At 57.8% G+C, this 17,530-nt stretch overlaps 5 protein-coding genes across 5 annotated transcripts; 2 read left to right on the top strand and 3 right to left on the bottom strand.

Annotated features, from left to right (window-relative positions):
• Nucleotides 1–2,378: 2,378 nt before the first annotated feature.
• On the bottom strand, nt 2,379–4,490 carry ESF1 (pre-rRNA-processing protein esf1; the record flags this gene model as incomplete). Its single annotated transcript, XM_047984292.1, has 1 exon — nt 2,379–4,490. The coding sequence occupies one exon, from the start codon at nt 4,488–4,490 to the stop codon at nt 2,379–2,381; it is 2,112 nt and encodes a 703-aa protein (XP_047840266.1).
• A 579-nt stretch (nt 4,491–5,069) lies between these two features.
• JDV02_003189 (uncharacterized protein) lies at nt 5,070–6,046 on the bottom strand (the record flags this gene model as incomplete). Its single annotated transcript, XM_047984293.1, has 2 exons — nt 5,070–5,517; nt 5,577–6,046. The coding sequence occupies 2 exons, from the start codon at nt 6,044–6,046 to the stop codon at nt 5,070–5,072; spliced, it is 918 nt and encodes a 305-aa protein (XP_047840267.1).
• Nucleotides 6,047–8,551: 2,505 nt separating this feature from the next.
• YPD1_2 (Phosphorelay intermediate protein) lies at nt 8,552–9,225 on the top strand (the record flags this gene model as incomplete). The annotated part of the gene is made up of 3 exons (XM_047984294.1): nt 8,552–8,572; nt 8,711–8,880; nt 8,952–9,225. 3 exons carry the CDS (start codon nt 8,552–8,554, stop codon nt 9,223–9,225), a joined length of 465 nt encoding a protein of 154 aa, XP_047840268.1.
• A 1,157-nt stretch (nt 9,226–10,382) lies between these two features.
• On the top strand, nt 10,383–13,003 carry DBP4 (RNA helicase). The gene has a single exon (XM_047984295.1). It carries the CDS (start codon nt 10,430–10,432, stop codon nt 12,902–12,904), a length of 2,475 nt encoding a protein of 824 aa, XP_047840269.1. The 5' UTR covers nt 10,383–10,429; the 3' UTR covers nt 12,905–13,003.
• Nucleotides 13,004–13,152: 149 nt separating this feature from the next.
• On the bottom strand, nt 13,153–17,247 carry JDV02_003192 (uncharacterized protein). The gene is made up of 2 exons (XM_047984296.1): nt 16,331–17,247; nt 13,153–16,269 (listed from the first exon to the last, which is right to left on the bottom strand). Exons 1-2 carry the CDS (start codon nt 16,665–16,667, stop codon nt 13,382–13,384), a joined length of 3,225 nt encoding a protein of 1,074 aa, XP_047840270.1. The 5' UTR covers nt 16,668–17,247; the 3' UTR covers nt 13,153–13,381.
• Nucleotides 17,248–17,530: the final 283 nt, after the last annotated feature.

Consider the following 17,530-nt stretch of genomic DNA (forward strand, 5'->3'; position numbering starts at 1 on the left):
GCGAGAATCTCTCTCCCCTTCCGTCTCTCGACCGCTTGATGATGCACAAGACCCTTGCCGCCGCGAGGCAACAATGCAAGCCCAAGGATGAACCGCCCGCCCGCGTCCTCGTGTAGGTGCATCGTCTTATCTCGACCCGCCAGCCACGACCACCCCGACCACCACCGCCACTACCACCACAATATATTTAGTCGATCGGCTTTTGCTCCTGCAACAGGCAAGCCGGTGGGTGGCATGTATATCGCGACGCCAGGCTGCGGCGCATCCTAGTACCTCCCTGCGTGCCTCCCTCCCTCCCTCCCTCCCACACGGCACATGAACTGCGTCATGAGTGTGCAACAAACGTCGCAAAGGCAACACATCGTAACGGCTCCCACGGGGGATTGCCCATCGCGTCATACTGCTTTGACGCTTTGCCACCCCGTGCTCGACCCGCAAGTGGGAAAACCGGTATAGCTCGTTATCAAGCGCACGGCGATTCCGTGGCACGCACACGCCTATGATGATGATGATGTGCGCCATGCATGTACATTATGTAGCGAGGGCATGGGAATGCTTCGCCCTGGTTATGACACCTGCCTGCTGCGCCGCCCACTGATGCGGCGGGCCGACGACTTTCTGCACTGCGCGTCAGGAGCAAAGAACAGAGCCACGGTCGTTGCAATTGATGCATTTTCTACATCTGAGCAAGACCTGACGCTCCATCCCCTGTCCCTTCCGTGAGCAAATATCTCCGCCGAGGTTACTTTATTTTACAAATTTTTTTTTGAGCGATTGGTCATACAAGAAGCTCGAATGCCGTAGATTCCCAAAGGCTAAGACGAATCCTTTCTTTTTTTTTCGTTCCGTTTTCCTAGGCTCGTCGCGCCCGGTGTTGCAGGATTGACCCGGGCCCCAGCTTCGGCGCAGTTGGTCGCACGCGCATTGCGAAATGTTGAGACCATCCATCAACCTCCCAGTATGTGCCTTTACGGCCCCTTCTCTATAGTCTATAGCCTAGCCCTACCTTTCTCTCGGCATCATTACATGAAGCTTCCATTGCATCATTCGATACGAACTATGTTATTCCGTCGGCTACAGTACTGCTGCTGAAAGAGTTTTTTTTTTTATATTTTTTTTTATAAAAAAACAATTACAGGAATGTCCTAACGTATCCAACTCAAGGACGCCAGGCTGGCTCTGTTTTCCGCGCAATGGCCGCCGCTCAGACGGCATCATGTGGCCTGTTCATGTTCCATGAGCGACCAACATTCAGTTTCGATTGAAAAGAACTATGATAACCTCGACTTCAATGTTGAATCAGTTGAAAAAGTTGTTGACACATATAGAAGCACGTCATCTCTTTCCAGGCGGGCTACTTACTTATATTAGAACAAATCATATAAAAGTAAAAGCCTCTCTCCGATAAGTCTCCGTCGTTCTACAGTCTTTTGTTCAGATTGTGCTCTCCGTGCACCCTCCGCTCCTCGCCAACCCAAGATGAGATCCAGAGTTGTCGCTATTTTCTTATACCTCTTCGTGGCGCCCAGCGCCGGGATCTCAGAAGTTCAAGGGGTACGTACGTACGCATCCAGTGCAAAGCCAAAATTACACCACTCACCACATCAGTCGGCATGATGGCCGACAACTCGTACAACCGGAACGCTAACGCTCATGGTGAAAAAAAAAAAATAGAAATGCATCCCACATACGTATCACTGCCAGGTCATATGGCGTGAACAAACGTGGGGTAACAAGACTTTTCCCGAGGAAAGCGTAACGAGTCACTGCACCACCCTGGTAGGTGTCCCCCTGTGTCCAAAGCCCCCCTCCGAATAGCAGCACGAGTTGGGGGGGGGGGTTCTGTCTACATGTCGGGGGTCAGGACCGAACCTGCTGACATTGCGATGCAGTGCAAGAAAGGCCTCTGCTGGCAGAATCTGGATGATAAAACAGCGCGCTGCGAGTAGTGCAGAAAGCGTCGCTGGTGATTCTTATCAGTCGGGAGGAGTCGCCGTGCCTCTGAGCGCAATGATGCGTTTGGCAACCTTCATGTACCTAGATGGGGACCCTGTGGCTTGTGTTGGGGAGTTGCCTGAAACATCCGGCGGCATGCTTAAGCAGTCACTCATGTATATGGGCGAGTTGGAGCTGTGAGCGTGTCATGCCAATGACGAAACGTCTATCTCACCTCTTAGCATTCTCTCGTGTGAGGTGTCGGTGGTCAGGATCTCATTAATATGGAAGTGACATAGTTCCAGCTGGTGAGCCCAAGTACATGAATATACAAAACGCCAGGGGGGTTCTCCCACATGCATATAGACTTTGCACACGCACGGCCGTTGCGCCTCGAACCAAAAGCAATCCTCTCTTAGCAACGCCGTCGCCAGATTGCCGCTTTACCTTCGGTTCTTTTTGGACTTCTTGCTGCCCCGTTCGTCGCCGTCGCCGCCGGCCTTTCTCTTCTTCCGTCCTTCTTCCAGCAGTTGCTTCATGCCACCCGTAGCCTTGAACTTGGGGTTGGACGGGTCGATGGCGAACTCGTGGCTGTCAAAAACAGCCTTGAAACGGTCGTCGCCCACGTCCATGGCAAAGTCCTCCTGCAATCCGCCGCGTTCGTCGCCACCCTTGCTCTTGCCCTTCTTGCCCTTCTTGCTCTTCTTCTTCTCCGCGCGCATGATTTCGTTCATGTCAAAGTGATCCAGGTGATCGGCCTGGTCACCGTCACCGCCTTCTGCCATGACTTTGCTGAGCTGGGCCTTTTGCTGGGCCGACTCTGCTTCGGCAGCCTCCCGGGCTTGGCGTTTCTTAAGTCGCTCCTCCTTGCGAACGGATGACTTGGACACAGGGGCGGCGTCCTCAGTGGTGAAGAAGGGATCATCAAAGCCAAGATCATCGCCAGTTTCCACGCGATCCACCTTGGGCTCCTCGACGTCATCCTCGTGGTCTGTCCGCTTCGCCTTAGCCGCCTGTCGTTTCCGTTCCTTGCGCTCCTTTTCCTTGCGCTTGTACTTTTCGATGGTGGTCTCCTCCTGTTCAGAGCTCTTGGCTTTACTTTCTGCGAGGGCGGGTGCAAAAGTGATTTCCATCTCTCCAATCGGTCCATCCTTGGAAGCCTTGGTCGTCGGCTCATCCGTCAGACCGAGCGCCTCGCGCATCTTCTTGCGCGCCAGTTCCTTCTTTGACAGTTTAGGTTCAGCGGCAGCAGCAGCAGCCGCATCCTCGCCGCCGCACTCGGCAGCTTCGTCCACCTCGTCGTCGTCTTCTGTGTCGCTTGCCAAATAGGCGCGCAGGTCGTTCTCTTCCAGCTCGGCTCGGCTTCCGCTAAACGCTCGCTTGAGGGCATCCTTGCGGGACGCCTCCTCCGGGTGCATATCCCACGTGAGTTTCACCTTGGAACTCTGCAGCGCGTTTGTGACGAAGTCTACGGGCTTGTACGTGCTGGGGACCTTGTCGCACACGTCTCTGGGCTCGTCATCAAAAGTGACATCATCGGGAATGAAGCGCAGGTCGATGAAGTTGGAGGAAGACTGGTATTCTGTGCCGTCGGTCGCCTCATAGATTAATTGTGCCGTCTCAGGGCTCGAGCAGACCATGACGGCATAGTAGTAGCGCAGGCGATCCAGCTGGTACGATCGCAAGGCGTCGCTGTCAAAGTCTTGGTCGTTGCCCTCCTTCATGAGCTCCTTTTTGATCCTTTCGTCGGCGCTTTCGCTATCGCTGTCGTCACTGCCGCTATCGTCCTCGTCGCTACTATCGTCCTCGTCCTTGGCCTCATTCTTGAAAAGCTCCTTGGGCGGACCTTCGAGCTCTTCCTGTTGCATGCGCTCTTTGCCGAACTCACTGGGGTATACAGAGATGTTGAGTATTCGGCCGGAGTTGGGTGGGATGAAGCTGGAGAAGAGAGCCATTAGGTCGGTCGACTTGACGTGATCCCAGTCAAGGTTGACAATGGCTATGCGGTTCGTGACCTCGCCGCTCTCTACTTCAGCTTGGTCGTCTTGGAAGCGCTGCATGTCGCCTTCGGTCTCGACCGCCGCCTCTTCGTCTTCCTCGTCAGAATCGTCCGAGTCGGCGTCAGAATCGTCCGAGTCGGCGTCTGACTCGGACGACGAGAAGCCGCCATCTCGCGCAGGGTCGTGTTTCTTCAGGTTCGACTTCTCGTGCGCTTCTCTCAGCTCTCGTTGAACGAGCTCGTCATCGTCAACCTCGTCGTCGTCGTCTTCAGAGTTTTGCGAGTCGTGGTCTTTGTCTTGGTCATCTTCGGCCTGATACAACCGCTGAAGGGCCTTCTTCTTCGCGTCAGACTTGACCTTGCGACCATAACGGTCTACCCGGGCGGTCGCAGTGAAGTCGTCGTCATTGAGCATGCCGGCAAAGCGCTTGTCGAGGGTCGTTTTTGTTCGCTTCTTGGACGGCAAGCGGAACCGCGGGTCCGTTTCGAAGCTTGCGAATCGCGCATCCGCGATGCGGCCCGCAGACGAGGCTGCATCCTTCTTTTGGCCTTTCATTATGCCGTCGTCAGGCGTCTACGAAAAGCTCTTGGTGGTGCAGTCGCAAATCGTCGGTGGAGGGGTTCTGGCGCCCAGCGCAAGAAAATCGGCGGCGACATCACGCAGTGCACAGGGCGACCCTAGATTATTTTTTTCTGCCAAGCGGTGAGCCAGTCTGGGGGAGCAAGCCAGTGGGGTGTCCCACTGCAGATGCGGGACTCGGGATCTCAGGGCTGCTATGGATGCATCGGTACAGAGGGGTTGCACCTACGTGATACGGCGGCAGCCTGGTGGGGGTTCTGCGCTGGGAGTCGGGGACTTTCCAGTGGAGGCTCCAGCTTCCAGGTTCAATCCCACAACGCCCATGCACCCACCACCACAGTCACCACCAATCACACTGCATTGACGATATAACTGCGACTTCGGTATTCATCAACTTGTTCGCCCCAGCACCCGACAAGAAAGGGATTACAGTTGTCCCTCGATCGCTCTCGTGATATAAACGCGCTGTAAAGAACGTATATGTGTGCATAGTCTGCCCATCTCACGCGGTCGAGCTCGCCTTCAGCCCACCACCACTCGCTCTCGACTTCGGCATTAAGTGAATTGACCAGCGCCCAGCAAAGCCGAGACGAGTGCGCCTGTTACGACCCCAAACAGACTTGGCCTGATATTGGGAGCTGCATCTTTCTCGTCTGACTCTGCCGTGGCACTGCCACTTTGCTGCCCCGAGGCGGCCGTCGACCCGCTGTGCGTCCGTTGTTGGGCCTTGTCCGACTTTTGGTACACGAGAGCCACCACGGGCGCAGCCGTCACAACAGTCAGGCCCGACGTGTCGGAGGGGTCGATCTTGCGCGTCTTCGTGCGGTAGCTCGTGTCCGTCCCGGTGATGAGAACGACGGGTTGCGTCAGGGACGCGCCCTGGAAGCTCGTCACCGTGACAACGTCTTCGGTTGGGATCAGGACCAGGCAGACCTCGGAGTAGCTGTGCGACAGAGGGCCGATAGATGATGAACAGAATGCCGCCGAGTCCGCCTTCCAGCCGCTAGACATACGATGAGACCGGTGGTATCGCGATGGGTTGGCAGAGGAAGCGCAACGTACCTCGGGCAGCACCACGCCAACGTCTCCGATTCTTCGAGCGGCTTCACGTACGCCTCGATCATGGACACGTGTCGGACACCGCCGTCTGGCTCATCGTCGGATTGAAGCGCGGTAAACACCCCCGAGGCACTCCTCCCCGAGGCGCCTCCTCCGACAATAGTCCCCGCCGTCGTCCAGCCTGAGGGGCAGTAGATCCCTGGAGAGCGGTACATGACGTTGCCGTTATGCGGCGTTGCCGAGAGTTTGGCGAGGCTCGAGTCCCATTCCTTGCCGTTGGGGATGCAGCCCTCGAACTTGGGCGCACCGCACGTCGGATACCCATAGATCTGGGCCTCCGAATCGCCCTGATGTTGCGAGGCGATCCATTTGTAGTCTAGGCTGGTGGCACACGACGGAGCGGCGGTGAAGGTCGTCGTCAGCGGTCCGAGATTGATGAGGCTGTAGCCCAGATACTCGGCTGCGGTGGGCATGGCGGGCTTGCGCGATGGTGTATATGGCCGACTGCAATTGCAGAGTCTCGCGATTTGGACTGAAGATCAGAAGGGGTCCTGCTGCGTCGCGCGGTGGCCTGACAAAGCTGCTTTGTGTCTCATCACGCGAGCTCTTGTCGTCGCTGGAATGGAGACGTCGTTCAAATAGGACGGCCATCGACCACATCTGCCGTAGTTCGCATACCGACCATACCTACTACTATTGGTAAAGACCCCTTGTTGGCTTTCAATGCGGGGGAACGAGCCAACCTCGCAGATCTACAGACACCACCACCCAGTGGCACAACACCATTAACCACATAGCCGGCCCCCTTGGCGTTGTAGAGCACTCCGGCGCAGCACATGAAGGTTGCTGCAGAGTGTCGCGTCTGGCACACCAATCGGAAAGTCGAAATCAACGGTTAAAGTCGACACGCTTGTGTGCACTTGCGCTGGCTCACCGTCAAGCTTGTTCAGCTCTTGCAGCAATGAGCCTCTCAAGATGCCGTTATATCCGCCCAGGCACACAATTGTCGGCAAAATGAGACAGGGCCTCGTCACCAGCTGCTGTGCCTGGCCGTGGTCGTTGATGAAACACGGCGGATTTGATCCGTCATCTTGCACGGATGCGTTTGCCCCCTCGTGCAGACAACTATATGGAGTTGCCCCAACACTCCAGTCATCAATGACAAGTCGCCGCTTTCGAGCCGTAGTAAGACATCCCTTCACAATATCCTTTTGGCCTCAGGCTCGCCCTCGCTACCACTCATGCAGCTGTTGAAGTCGCTCTACAGCGGGGCGGACCGCGAATAAGTACATTGGGTGAACGCCCCAGCGCATTGAGTAGTTGTCAGATCGTGCAGAGGCCAATGCGCACTACCCACGTCGACTTACAAGCTGCGTCGTCTTGGGAACTGCGCACCCCTGTACTGCAGAAACCTACTTGATGCAGTCAAGTTCAGACCATTTGGCCCGTGGAAAGGCACAAGCAACCCCGTTGACCACAGAATTTGTCATGGGCATCGTTGAATGGCCAAAGTGTGTCACCAGATCAGCCCAGGCTGTCGACAGCGTCGTGCTGGCAGACAAGTCGCGGGCCGTCGCCGATGTCTGTGACCGTGCGTAAGCTTCACGTTCGGCGCGGTCTCAACAAGAGGTTTCTTTCACAGCCGCCATGTCCAGTGATGCGATGTGCAGGTCGGATGTGGTACGCGTCATGTAAAGCACACCAAGTCCGAAGTGAGGTCGACGATGAACTTTGACATTCCGCGCAAGCCCCCGCCATCGCCATGCAAACTCTCTTGTCGGACATTGCCTCTTTAGGGCACAGGGAGACATTCGCATCCGCTTGTCCGCACAGAGAGAAATCCTGCTCAAAGTTTTCCGCGAAATTCAGTTGTTCGTACGTAGGGGACCTCGATGCCTGGGCGCAGACGTGCAGCCGGGGAAGCTTGGCATACACCTGGCCACGAGAAACCAGGCTAACGCCAGAGTATCTCGTCGAATGTTGAAGAACAATGAATGAGGGGATCACAGACGCGTTCAGGCGATGCTTGTTAGCGTACGGGAGATCGCCAACGCCAGGGTTGGTAGGCTAGGGGCGAGTCGACTCAAGTCGAGTCGTCCAGACTTCAAAGCCGGTCGCGAGACTCGAGTCCACGAGTTGCACCAACATAACACGTGTGAGGTGAGAGTTCAGGTGGAGAACGTTGCCTTGATTCCTGTCGCTCGCATGAATGACTGAAATTATACGAGTGAGACGGAGCGGAACTGGATCTGAAACGCCGCGCCCATGACTGCACGCACTAACCCATATGGCCTGATATCGCGATGCTACGTAAGTCACTGCTGCTACCTAGCGCGGGCCGGCCTGCACACGGATGGCAGAAGGACAAGCAGGTACAGTAATAAAAGTACATGCGGCCACGGTACAACAGAAATCTCGTAAGTTGCCTCGGCCTTGGTCTGCGGCGTCCCCCCGTTCTGGATCGTTTCTCCGCTGGCGGGCGAGCGAAACCCGGGCTGCCCAGTGCGTTCAAGGTTCGTTCGGCCTCCAGACGGCAAGGCACACCACACCAGCAGACAGCATGCATTCGATGATCAAGCTTGGCTACGTATACGTACTAGGCATAAGTTACAGACAGGGTCGGTCGGCCATGGCCCAGCCACGTGACGCTGACTCGTGTGTGAAACAGCTGGAACACATATGATGCGGGGCTCTGCTCTCTCTCCAAGAGCAGAGCAGGGAAGAGCATCTGCTGCGCAAGCCGGTCCGGTTCACGGCTTTTGCTCCCATCCTGTCTTATGCGCCTGTTGGTGTTTGCTTGTTGCCCTGCGCACTTGCAGCCGGCAGTTACATACCCCGACGATCCGCCTGCGTCCGGCAGGCTCGCCTCTCTCCCGACCAACATGTGAAATTGGCTATTCGCCGCCGCAATCAGTCCATTGATTCGATAGCTCCTTGCACATAGTGGCTCGTCAGGCAAGCAGTAGCAAGCAAGCGCCATGGCGCCTCCGCTGCCAGATGTGCGTGCCAGCTCCCCCTCCCACCCTCTCCCTTTCCACCTGGACCATGATCGCGCGCATACATACATACATACCTACTTCATACAAAGTACATAAGGATGCCAACGCGCCGACTAACGCTGCTGGGGCTGGTGACAGATGACGGCGTCGCTGCAGGCACCCCCCTTGCTGAAGGACGAGGTCGACATGACCACATTCAACCAGATTGCCGAGATCGACGACTCGGGCAACAGCTCCTTTTGCATCTCGCTATACTTTGACTTCTTTGGCCAGGCCGAGGATACCTTCAAGTCGATGCGCTCTGCCCTGTATGCCTCTTCGCCGATGGACCCCAGCGGCCTTGCCGCTTCCCGCAAGATGACGCTCACGCGAGACGCAGGGACGTACAAGACTACGACAGGCTCTCCTCACTCGCGCACTACATCAAGGGCTCGTCAGCGACGGTCGGCCTCTTCAAGATCCACGACGGCTGCGAGCGTATCGAGCGCTTCAGCAAGCAGCGCGTGGGCGGCGGCGCCGTGACCTCGCCGCAGGACGCTCAACAGCAACAGAGCACCCGCCAGATCCGCGACGTGCTGGCCGCGCTGCAGGAACACAACAAGAGGGCCGAGGGCGCCTTCCGGCGTCATTTTGGCATGAAGACGGAAGCGTGAGCGTGAGGCCTACCTACCATGTTGCACACGGCGTCGGCGTTTACGGGTTGCACTTGGGTGTGCTGTGTGTTTCTTGCTCGTCTTCTTCGAAGTCTTTTTCGCGATGGCAAGGGCGTTGATTACACTGTCCACGATGCATGGACGATAGCGGCGTGCCAAAATTGAAAGCGAGTGGAGTGCCGGTGGCGGTTTAGGATGTCGCGACATGATTGCCATAGAGATCAACGTGCTTTGTAATTGTGTTAGATTGCCAGTGCCGCCTCAGGCGTCGAACTGTTGATGCAAGAAAGATGCAATAAGTTGCTTGCCAATTAAAATACTCGTGTTATTGGAAAGCAAGGCAAAGTTGGTTCCAATGTCGAGACCCAACATGGCGTCAACTATTCCGTTAGTTAGTTAGTGTATTTTCCGTCCAGCGGCCGTGAGGCCGCTCAGGTCCCTAGGGGGCACAGGACGTGCTGAGCTAGTGGGTCTATCCTACGATATCGATACAGGTTCTGGTGGGTCTCCCAGAGATTACCTCCACGTCTCCCTTCATCTTCCCATCGCGAAAAGTAAACAAACCACCATCCAGCATTTCATCGGCTCTGAGGCGCTCCAATTCGTGCTCGATGCCCGTCAGCGGGTCGTTCAAGCGTGGCATCTAAATGCCGTACTCTACTGGCCTCAAGAGAGGCCTTCGTCGGAGGCTGCGAGAGCAGCCTCAATTGACCTGGGCGGGCAAAGGGTGTTGCCGCACCCTCCGCCTGGACGGGTCACAGAGTGAGAAGTAACAAAAGAAAGAAAGGGAGCGATCACCATTCGCCTAGTGGCGAGGACATACCCATTCGAAGAACGAGCTTGCCTTCGCCAGCTCGACGAACTTGTCGAAGTCTCTGCCTATTGCACGATTGACTGCCGCAGTCGGTGAGGGTGCCAGCCTCATCCGATGTCGCGGCAGGATCTTTCGGCAATAGAAGAGATGACTGGGTTCTTTACGTCGGCCACACGAGCATGATAGCCGCGCGTCAACTATTCCGTCTCGGCAGTTGATCACGCTTCAGGGTAGCCGACCCTTGCCAGAGTGGGCCCTGGGTCGGCAATCGGTGTTCATCGTCACCGAGCTGCGGCGGGACGCCAGAAACTTTTTTGGATTTTTTTTCCTTTCAAGCACTGCGACACCGTCTCCGACGGCTGCTTCCACCAACAAACCACCACCACAGCCATGGCGACACGAAACCCCAAGCGGCAATCGCTGCCGCACAAGCAGGGGAAGACGGAGATTCGCCAGCAAAAAAGAAAACGAGACCAAGACGACCTACAACACCTGGAGACCGCCGTTGCCCAGCTCGACCCCAACTCGACCGACATCAAGGCCTTTGCCGACCTCCCGCTCTCGCAGGCCACAGCCAAGGGCCTGAAGGCGTCGCACTTCCAGACTCTGACTGATGTCCAGCAGCGCGCCATCCCGCTCGGCCTCAAGGGCCGCGACATTCTCGGCGCGGCCAAGACCGGCAGCGGCAAGACGCTGGCCTTTCTCGTCCCCGTCCTTGAGAAGCTGAACCGCGCGCAATGGACAGAATTCGACGGCCTCGGCGCCCTCGTCATCTCCCCGACCCGTGAGCTCGCCGTCCAAATATTCGAAGTCCTGAGGAAGATCGGGCGCTATCACAGCTTCTCGGCCGGCCTCGTCATCGGCGGCAAGAGCCTCAAGGAAGAGGCCGAGCGGCTGTCAAAGATGAACATCCTCGTCTGCACCCCCGGGCGCATGCTGCAGCATCTGGACCAGACGGCTGGCTTTGACGCAGACAACCTGCAGATTCTGGTCCTCGACGAGGCCGACCGTATCATGGATATGGGCTTCCGGTCCGCCGTCGACGCCCTCGTCGAGCACCTGCCCAAGACGCGGCAGACGCTCATGTTCAGTGCCACACAGAGCAAAAAGGTCTCAGACCTGGCGCGATTGAGTCTCAAAGAGCCCGAATACGTTTCCGTGCACGAGGCGGCGACCACGGCCACCCCGACGAACCTCCAGCAGCACTACATTACGACGCCCCTCCCCGAAAAACTCGATACCCTATATGGCTTCATCAAGGCCAACCTGAAGAGCAAGATCATTGTCTTTCTGAGTTCAGGAAAGCAAGTACGTTTTGTGTACGAGAGCTTTCGACACCTGCAACCCGGTATTCCCCTGCTGCATCTCCACGGCAGGCAAAAGCAAGTCGCGCGGTTAGAAATCACCTCGCGATTCACAGCGGCCAAGCAGACATGTCTTTTTGCGACCGACGTTGTCGCTCGAGGCATTGACTTTCCCGCCGTGGATTGGGTGATTCAGGCCGACTGCCCAGAGGACGTCGACACATATATCCACCGTGTAGGCCGTACAGCCCGCTACGAGAGCAATGGGCGTGCCGTGCTGTTCCTCGACCCGAGCGAAGAGCCCGGCATGATAAAGAGATTGGAACAGAAGAAGATTCCCATTCAAAGGGTGAATGTCAAGGAGAAGAAGAAGCGCAGCATCAAGAACGACCTTCAAAACATGTGCTTCCAAAACCCCGACCTCAAGTACCTTGGTCAAAAAGCGTTCATAAGTTACACCCGCGCCATTCATCTGCAAAAAGACAAGGAGATTTTCAAACTCAACAAGCTGGACTTGGATGGGTTCGCCGCCGCATTGGGTCTCCCGGGAACGCCGCAAATCAGGTTTCAGAAGGGCGAGGATGTCAAGAAAATCAAGAACGCGCCCCGAGATGGCATGTCAAGCGGCTCCGAGTCGGAGATGGACTTGGACGGGGAGAAGCCAAAGAAGAAGAAGAACGAGGTCCGGACAAAGTACGACAAGATGTTTGAGCGACAGAACCAGGACGTCCTGTCGAGCCACTACTCCAAGCTTGTCCTCGACGGGGCCAAGCAGGCGCAGGATGATTCCGACGACGACGACTTCCTGGCCGTCAAGCGTCGCCTCAACGACGAGGACCTGGACAAGGAAGCCGGCAAGGGCCACATCGGCGGAGCCAAGGTCATTCACGGGCTTGGCGGTGAAGAGCCCTTCGTCGTGGACTCGAAGCGCCGCGAAAAGGCGCTCCAGTCCAAGAAGAAGATGCTCAAGTACAGGGGCAACCCGAGCAAACTCGTGTTCGACGAGGACGGGAACGCCCACGAGATTTACGAGCTGCAGAACGAGGAGGAGTTCAAGCAACAGGGCCCCGTCGACGAGCTGCGGCAACAATTTGTCGAAAGCGAGTCAGCGCGCGTCCGCGAAGCCGACGTGGACGACAAGCAGCTCGCTCGGCAGCGCAAGCGCGAGAAGCGCGAGAAGAGGAAGGCGAGGGAGGCTGCGGAGCTCGCCGGCCTGGACGGACGCGAGGCAGGCAGCGACGACGACGAGGCCCCGCGACTGGTGTCCGCTGGCGACGCCGCGGACGAGGACCCGCTGGCACTGCTGCGGTCGCTCCCCGTGGGTGGCGACGACGATGGCGAAGACTCCGGGGCGGAGCCGCCGCGCAAGAAGGCCAAGAAGTGGTTCCAGCGCGACGACGACTCGGATGCCGACTCGGACCGCGAGGCGCGCGAGAGGAGCAAGGCCAAGTCCAAGCCGAAGACCAAGACAAAGGGCAAGGGCAAGGTCTTTGAGGTTGCGGACGAGCCCGAGACGCTGGAGGACCTGGAGGCCCTGGCGACGGGTCTGCTGGATGGGTGATGACAGACGTGGAAAAGGGCGGTAGGGCTGGTTGATACCCCCCGCGGGCGCCGTGGTCATGTAGATAGATACCCGCGAATACACGCGTCTGCTTTGGAGCTTTTGACGAACGTGAAGTCGCACGTCTGGGCTGTATGATGCGACGGATGGCGGCGCCGGATGCGAGGCTTCCCGATCCGTGCACGCCCCAGAAACGGGAGAAAGAAGGGGAGCAGGGGGAGAGAGTCAACAGTCCAAAGATCAAGAGAGTCACGAAGCTTGCATTGATTGTCTTTCCTGGCTATGCAACACCGAAGCACCTTATTCACCGAAACCGAAACCGAAAACAACATAAAGCCCAATCAAATCCAGAGTGCCCGCGTAGCCTGCGTGCGCCTGTCTCCCTACCGCCCGCCTGCCCCTCGACGGGAGCTTCTATTTACAGACTTCTTTCTTCTGCTGCATCCAGCCTCGCACCGCCCTGGCGCGTCCGTCCGCTCACCACGGGCGCTTCAGCCACGAGATACCGCCCAGCAGCCCCTCATGGCCGCCGTCGCCGTTCTTCATCCGCCGCCCGGCATCCGCCTCGGCGAGGTCGATATTCTCGCCGTAGAGGCGCACCCTGTAGAAGCACGTCTGGTTCCTGGCGCCGTAGTTGCTGACGGCGCGGACGACGACGTGGTCCGTCGCGGCACCGAGCGTGAGCAGCTCCGTGCTGAGGCGTTGGACGTGCACGCCGTCGTGCACCTCGGCGCCCTGGTAAACAAACTGAGCAATCTTGACGAACCGCTCGGGCAGGTCGGCTGGCGTGTAGTCCCAGTCGAGGTTGGAGGTGGGTGGATTGGGGAAGTGCGTGTAGGAATAGTCGCGTACGCGCGACCGCAGCGCCCCGTCGGGGAAGTCGCCATAGACCTCGATGTCGCGGGGGCGAGCGCCCGGCTCGGGGGTAGCGCCGGGGAGGATGTGCTCGATGACGATGTGCTGCGGGATGACGCGGTAGGCGAGCAGCACGGCGAGCGAGGCGCCGTGCGGGTTGCCGCGACGGGATCGCGAGCGGGCGGCGCAAAAGCAGTCGCCCACGTCCTTCCACGGCATGAGGGCCGCGAGGGGTCCCAGGGGTTTGTGTACGCTGGCGTACCTTTGGTCCTCGAGGGAGAAGTACTGACTGGAAAAGGGGTCGTATATCGGAGAGGAATGCCTGGGGTCGGCGACGGCGCCGGTGCCGATGGAGAAGTAGTTGACCTGGTTCTTGAGGTCTGCGTCCCAATGGGCGTGGATCTTGCCGTTGGCGACGGCCTGCAGGTTGATATCCGACACGCCGCGGCGAACGAGACCATTGACGAGAGCAGTGATCTCGGCCCGTGTCATGCCATTTTCTCCTTTGGCGAGTTCGATGGCGTCGCGAACCAGCTTCTCCATCTTCGGCCGCATCTCCTCAACTTCTGCCCGCATATCGGCCCGCAGCGTCGCCACCTCGTTCTTCAGGTGCTTCATGTACTCGTCGCGGCCCACGACCTTGCCGTCGGGATACGTGGTGCCCGACTTGCCCTCGGTCTCTGCCGACTTGGTCTTGTTTTGCGCTTCGGACCCAATCATCTTCTGCACTCTGGCCTGGTTTTCCTTAAGCCAGCTCTCCCATGTCCCTGATGAAGGCTCAGCGGAGGAGCCTTTCCCCGAGCTGTTGCTACCACCATTTGTAGATGAAGATGGGTCATTGCTCAAGCGAGCCAGGATCGCCTTCCACTGCCGCTCAGACGTGGCATCGAAATCGCCGCGCTCCATGTCAAATGTCAGTATTAATTCATCCTGACGCATCAAGTCTCTAAGTGCGTGGTAGAAGTCTGGTGCGACGACGGGCCGGCCGTCCTTCAGTTCCATATGCACAACACTGGGGACGATTGTCTCGAGCCTCTTGATAGCGGTCTCGTGAAGCTGATCCGCTGAGCCAAGCGCGTCCATGTTCCGACCCATCTTCTTCAGAATCTGCTCGACTTTTGCGGGCGTTATATCATTGAGATCGTCTTGGATAATATCTTCCCACCGGCGTGATGACGACGACCATGACATGGAAGGAAGTGAGAGGGACGGAATCGATAGGGATGGAATCGACAGGGAAGGAATCGACAGGGACGGCACGGAGACGCGGGATATAGACGGAAAGCGAGGAAGCGACCAGCGAGAGCCACCGTCGGTCGGCTCCCACATGTCATCCCCGGCGCCGCGCCTCCAGGTTTGGGAGCGAACACTCGAAAGTATGATGCCAAGGGCCACGGCAATGATGATGCCATAAGCGTACGGCAGCCAGTCAGCGTAATATGAAAAGTGCTCTTGCGCCCCAGCCGGGAAAAGAGAGTATATGAAGTCGATGACAGACTGCACCGTGTCGACGACGAAGCGCCACATGCTGACGCTGAGTTGCCATATGCTAAGGAGAAGTTGCCAGAAGCTGGCGAGAGGCTGCCACAGCGGAGGGCGAAATCGTGGATGGTCATGGCGACGTTGGCGCCCGCTAACAAGGCCTTGAATTGCGGCAAAGAAGCGTTGAGCTATGTTTAGGAGGACCCAGGCGACGGCTTTGACGTGGGTCCACGGATTGAGCAGCTGCCACCAGTTAATAGCTGGTCTGCTGCCCTCAGAGAAGTCATATCGATCGGTCGTCCGGTTCCATGGCAATTGCCATCGACGTCGCTCCGCAAAGGTCACGTTTTTGTGTCGCTTCTCCGTATGCTGACCCCGATCTGGAGGCTGTTGCGATGGCCGTCCGTTTGCGCCGTGGGGCGGGAGATACGGCTTGTCCGAGAAGAAACCCGACGGCACCGTTGCCTGTGTGGCGCGGCTCAGTTTGCGTTTCATTTCTTCGAAGTCTTCATCCACGCTTCGTGTTTGACGTGGATTGGGACGCTCCAGGATTCCATTGCGAGTGGCAGGGATCTCTAATACGAAGTCTTGACGCCTCGCTGCCGCCGCGTTAAGCCCTGCCCCGTGTCGGAGCTTGATGGGCTTGGCGGAAGGATCTCGCTCGCCCTCACTCTCTGCGGTTAGTTCATCCTCATCGTCCGGCAAGGCGAAATTTCGCACAGGCGGATTTTTTGAAGACCCGTTCTTGCCCCTAGATGGGTCAAGTCTGGGACGGTACGCTGGCCTCGGTTCTGGCTCCGGAGAGCTGCCTAGAGGCTGATGCCGCCTCTGCCCAGTGCCATCAGAGTGGTTCGGCCGCGGAGGGGGCGGCATGCCACCAGGGGTCGATGCTATCGTTGCGTCCCCGTAGTAGTCGCTCTCCATGCCGAAACTGCGGGCGTCGTCGGCGTCATACGTGCTGTTAGACGAACCATTGAGGGCGTTCTGTATAGTCTGGAACAGCCCGCGGCCCTGGGGCCCAGCCATGGCTGTGGTAAGAGATCAGAGGGAGCACTGGAGTAGCGCTGTAGCATTCTTGGCGTGACTTACGTTGCATGTCAGGACCACCGGCCAACTCATCCTCATCTGGGTCCACGGTACTGTTCGAACGGGTCCGTACCAAGTCGAACGCTTCCTCATCATCGTGACGGCCTATGACATTGCGGACGGCGTTGCCCAGGTCCAGTACACCTTTGGTCTTGCTCCCCTGCCGCGCGGGAGCGGGTTCAGCGCCGGCGCCATAGGAGTACTGTCGGCGCGCACTAGGCGTTCCCCGGAGCCCTGGTAAGTTTGGCTTGGAAAAGCCAGAGCCGGTCGATGCATCTGAGCCTCTTCTGGAGCCTTTGGAGGAGGGCTGACGCCGTCGTCCCTGAGCTTTGGGAGGCATGACGCTCAAGACGGAGATTCTCTGGGTGAGATTAAGTCGAATGAGAGTGAGACGACTAGTTGCGGGAGGAGAAAGAGTCCAAGTAATTCGGGGGGTCGTGGGCGTCGCGTTTTGTCAAGTGAGTTGCGGTGGAAATAGATGGCCGACAAGGAGATGGAGAACAAGGAGGCCGGCGACGCTGGGGCCCGGACGTGAAGTGATGTCTTTGTTCCCGAGGCCCAGAAGAAGCCCTTCCGTCAGGGACAAAGAGCCTAGGTTGGGTGTTGTGGTGGCGGCGCGGCGTCATCAACAAAGGGCATTTTGCAGGCGCCCTCGACTGAGAAACATGCTGGGTGAGAGGGGAGTGGCGTCGTTGGCTGTCCGTCGCGTGTTGAGCGCACCGCACAGGCGCAACGCAGCGCGATGCAAGGGTACTGAGTGCAAAATATGTGCAGCGAGTGTCGACGGTGAGACTGGTCGGCGCTGGCAATGAAACGGCGCGTCAAAGGAAGGGCACAGACTGATCGTTTCGCTTGCTTGGTCCTGGAGGTTGTCGGTGGCTTGTTGTGCAGTGAAGTGCAGTGAAGTGCAGCAGGTGGTGACGCCCCAGTAGGTGAGCCAAGGTACGAAGTAAAAGAGTACCTCGAAAGCTCGCGCAGCTGGCATGAAGAGTGGAGGTACTCGTGCAGGTACTCTCGGACACGCGCCTTGGAGTGGTGGCGTGTCGCGCCGGGGTTTAGGCGGCGCGAACAGCCCAGCGGCAAAGTGCGGTCCTCGCGAGGTAGTTCTGTATTCTCCAGAGGATCTGACAGGCCGCGAGATCACGTGGGGGGTGCGCTGAAGGTTCAGGGACCCTCACTGCCCCGCACACGCGTTGCTCTTGC

Source organism: Purpureocillium takamizusanense, chromosome 2, assembly GCF_022605165.1.
Source record: "Purpureocillium takamizusanense chromosome 2, complete sequence".
Lineage (NCBI taxonomy): Eukaryota > Fungi > Ascomycota > Sordariomycetes > Hypocreales > Ophiocordycipitaceae > Purpureocillium > Purpureocillium takamizusanense.

Coding starts and splice junctions, on each gene's coding strand:
- DBP4 (XM_047984295.1), top strand. CDS start 10,430: ATGGCGACACGAAACCCCAAGCGGCAATCGCTGCCGCACAAGCAGGGG.
- JDV02_003192 (XM_047984296.1), bottom strand. CDS start 16,667: ATGCCTCCCAAAGCTCAGGGACGACGGCGTCAGCCCTCCTCCAAAGGC. Junction 16,270..16,330: donor CGGTGGTCCTGACATGCAAC/GTAAGTCACGCC, acceptor CTCTTACCACAG/CCATGGCTGGGCCCCAGGGC.